The sequence below is a fragment of the Lepidochelys olivacea genome (assembly GCF_965140295.1).
Source record: "Lepidochelys olivacea isolate rLepOli2 genome assembly, chromosome: 5".
Classification (NCBI taxonomy): domain Eukaryota; kingdom Metazoa; phylum Chordata; order Testudines; family Cheloniidae; genus Lepidochelys; species Lepidochelys olivacea.
Genome location: NC_140415.1, coordinates 113,983,320 through 113,986,679, shown reverse-complemented (window position 1 = coordinate 113,986,679; position 3,360 = coordinate 113,983,320). Strand labels below are relative to the sequence as shown.

The window sequence follows — 3,360 nt, the reverse complement described above, 5'->3', positions numbered from 1 at the left end:
CTTCACTGATGGAAACTCCAACGTGACAGCCTAGTGCTATGGTATGAAAAACAGAAAGTGAAACTTGCTACAGAAAGAAGGCTGCAAACTTCACTCATCAGACCACTTGAATTTCAATGTCCAAGCTCAGTGAAATGCACATTGAAAAAAGAATAAAGCTTGAATGGTGAAAAGGCAAACACATTTGAAAGTGACATTCATTTATGTCAGTCGCTCTAGCATATTTTTTACCAGTGACACAATCTTTTTGACAGGTTTCAGAGTAACAGCCGTGTTAGTCTGTATTCGCAAAAGGAAAAGGAGTACTTGTGGCACCTTAGAGACTAAATTGGTTCGTCTCTGAGGTGCCACAAGTACTCCTTTTCTTTTTACAATCTTTTTGGACAACTCCCTTCCATGTCACTACACTACATCACTGGGAACTACTCAGAACTGCCTGAGAAGACAGCATGTTCACACCCTTCAACTGTACCTGTTCCTTGGGCTTTTCACAACTGGTATCAGGTTCTTAAGTAAACCTCACAGTTTCTCAGTGCTCTCTGTCCATCCTCTGGTATTGGCCTACACACATGGCTTTTCATCTCTCATATTTCAGATGGCCAGGAAATTGCGAGAGATTAATAGAGACTTCTCTGGCCCCAATCTCCCACAGGAATTCTTTTCAGGCTTATCAAATATTAAGAGGTCCCTATAGTATTACTCCCTCTCAAAGGCTGGAAGGAAGGAATGAGACAGCCAGAGCATAGCAGGCTTTTCTGATTTTGAGTGCCACACCAGAAAGGGAAAGTTTGCCACCTGCTGGCAAAGTGAAGGAACAGCAGCTTTACACATCACTTCACTGCTGTTATTTGCAGAGTCTAGCAAAAAGAAGCTCTGCAGTAGTTCCCCCCATCTGCCAAAATTCACTGTTATCACTTAAAAGCATGGATAGTCTTGCTGATGTGACAGACATTCAGACCTGCCGAGCAGTGCTAACTACAGGAACTTGGGAGCAAACAGACAGGTCCCTACTCTAACCTGTAACTGGACGACACTGTTCATCATCATATTCTTCTTACTCTTTACATTTTCGTTATCTAAGAGGGCAGGGAGGACCGAAGGAAAGAAATGTTGGGGTTCAGTAAGATTAAAGTAGTTACCAACTGGGATTTGGTTCTTCGAATGACTTGTTCACTTCCACTAACTAAAAAGAAGGAAACCAAAAGTAAAAACCTCAAGCAGAAAAAACCCTGAAAAGTAGAAAGTGATGAAAGAAAAATCTTTTCCGACAGAATGCTTAAATTCAGAGACAGGGGTCGAAAACACAAAAGTTTACAGAACACCTTGAACAGACACCAGTTGCTCAAGTTCTACACAAACACAGGAAATCTAAGACATCATCATGATCAGCAGGAGTTTGCTGCAATTTTGCCTCATGCTGCACTTCTCCAGTGAAATTTCATGTCTGGACTGTAACAGGCTGCATGTTCTACAAACCAGAATGAACAGCGAGAGTTTAGAGCATCTGGAGAAAATGGGTAGCAACTTTCCCTTCCAATGTCTAAATGAAGGGATAGCTTTCAAGCCCAGAGATATCCTCAAGCTCCAACTGTCCCACCAAGAGAATGCCAAGGTAGCCATCCAGCAGATCCTCCAAGAGCTCTTCCATATCTTTAACAACAATCTCACCCAAGCTGCCTGGAATGGGACTTCCATAAAGGAATTCCAAAATGGACTTCACCAGCAGATTGAGAAACTGGAGATGTGTTTGAGTGCTGAGATGGAAAAGGAGGTAACCTACCCAGGAAATGAGACCCTCCTGCTCACCAGCCTCAAACTGAAGAGATTCTTCCAGACAATAGAGGATTTCCTGAAAGAAAAGCAATACAGCCGGTGTGCCTGGGAGATCATCCGTGTGGAAATACCCAGATGTTTCCTCATGCTCAACAAACTCACCAAGAGACTTGAAAATGAAGGTACCATCTTTTCTTTTTTCCTAGAAAAACTCAAATAATATTATTTGAATAAAACAGCTGGTGAAAGATGGGTGATAGGGTTATAACTCCTAATACGTCGGGCCCAATCTTTCTCCCATAGTAATTTTATGCATACAGCTATTTCAAACGCATGCTCAAATCTTTTCAGAGTAGCATATAATTTAGTGCTTCTCTACCACACACAATATTCTATATGAAAAATATACAAATATATCATAACTGCTAACTAAAGACAAAATATTGTTAAGTGATAACTAACTATGCCAAATAGAACTTTGACCAGTAAGTGTCTAAGTTGGGGAAAAGAACAGTGAGAAGCCCCCTTTCAACAACTACCTCGTAAGACAACATTCCAGTTAGGACACCAGAAAACGGGGGGTCTGTGTTCACACACTTCTATCCCATCAACTCATTTTGGACATAGGGACGGCCGAGGGTTCTTATTCTGCTTTTCTTTCTTTTGTTTACCCCTAACTTCAACAGCTTTAGTAACAACAAATTGTGACAAGATGACAAGTGCACTAAGGCTCAGGATTTAGGATTTGACATCTGGTTAGAAAAAGATGGCCTCTATTTGGCATTTGAATCTCTCCATGTTTGAACCATTCCCCTTTTTCATTCCAGCACGTGATGCTTCCAGTAATGATGCTATGAAAACAGCTGAATGAAACTGCACCTCCACTGGAGTCCTTCGTCTCTAAACTGATTCTCGAATCAGCAGCTTTCGAGACTCCTATCAGTCCATCTTGAATTAAGCAAACTGCCAAACTTCAACTGCACTATTTATAGCCTTCTTGCCATTACCAAGACTGATTTATTCACATGAGAAAATGTAAAACAGAAGATTTTGCTGAAAATATTGCAGAAGACAGCGTAGTATTTGAACCGAAGGAGAAAAACCTTACTATTTCTTAATCATTGGTATTAAACGTTTGCTCCGAATTTGCCTTGGGCTGCTTTTAAAAATGAAATCTTACCTCTTTACTGTAACAGTCTTCGCTTTGGCATAAGAAATATGAACCAGGACAATTTCCAAAAAAAAAGAAGGATAATTTTCCTGCAAAGGCAGAATGAAGAAAGACACCTAACATGGCCCCAAAATTTTCTCACGCCCAGAGAAACCCAGAAAGAGACTGCCAAAGTGGACATCCAGGAGATCCTCCAACAGATTTCCTACATCCAGGGGTGAAAGTAACTTAAAGGACTTACCGGTATGACAGAGTCCTGAGCAGAGGGTAGGCCAAAACCAGAAGAGGTGTGGCCTCAACCGGAAGAGGCCCAGCTTTTAAGTCCCAGGTCTTTAAATCTCGGGCTACCAGCTGCAGAGGCGGCTGGGTGTCCCGGAGCTCGGGGGTGATTTGAAGGGCCTAGGACTCCGTCCACC

At 41.9% G+C, this 3,360-nt stretch overlaps 1 protein-coding gene across 1 annotated transcript; it reads left to right on the top strand.

Moving 5' to 3' along the window:
• Window positions 1-1,381: 1,381 nt before the first annotated feature.
• Window positions 1,382-2,644, top strand: LOC311520598 (interferon beta-like; the record flags this gene model as incomplete). Its single annotated transcript, XM_084628150.1, has 2 exons — window positions 1,382-1,955; window positions 2,601-2,644. 2 exons carry the CDS (start codon window positions 1,382-1,384, stop codon window positions 2,642-2,644), a joined length of 618 nt encoding a protein of 205 aa, XP_084484276.1.
• Between the last annotated feature and the right edge of the window lie 716 nt (window positions 2,645-3,360).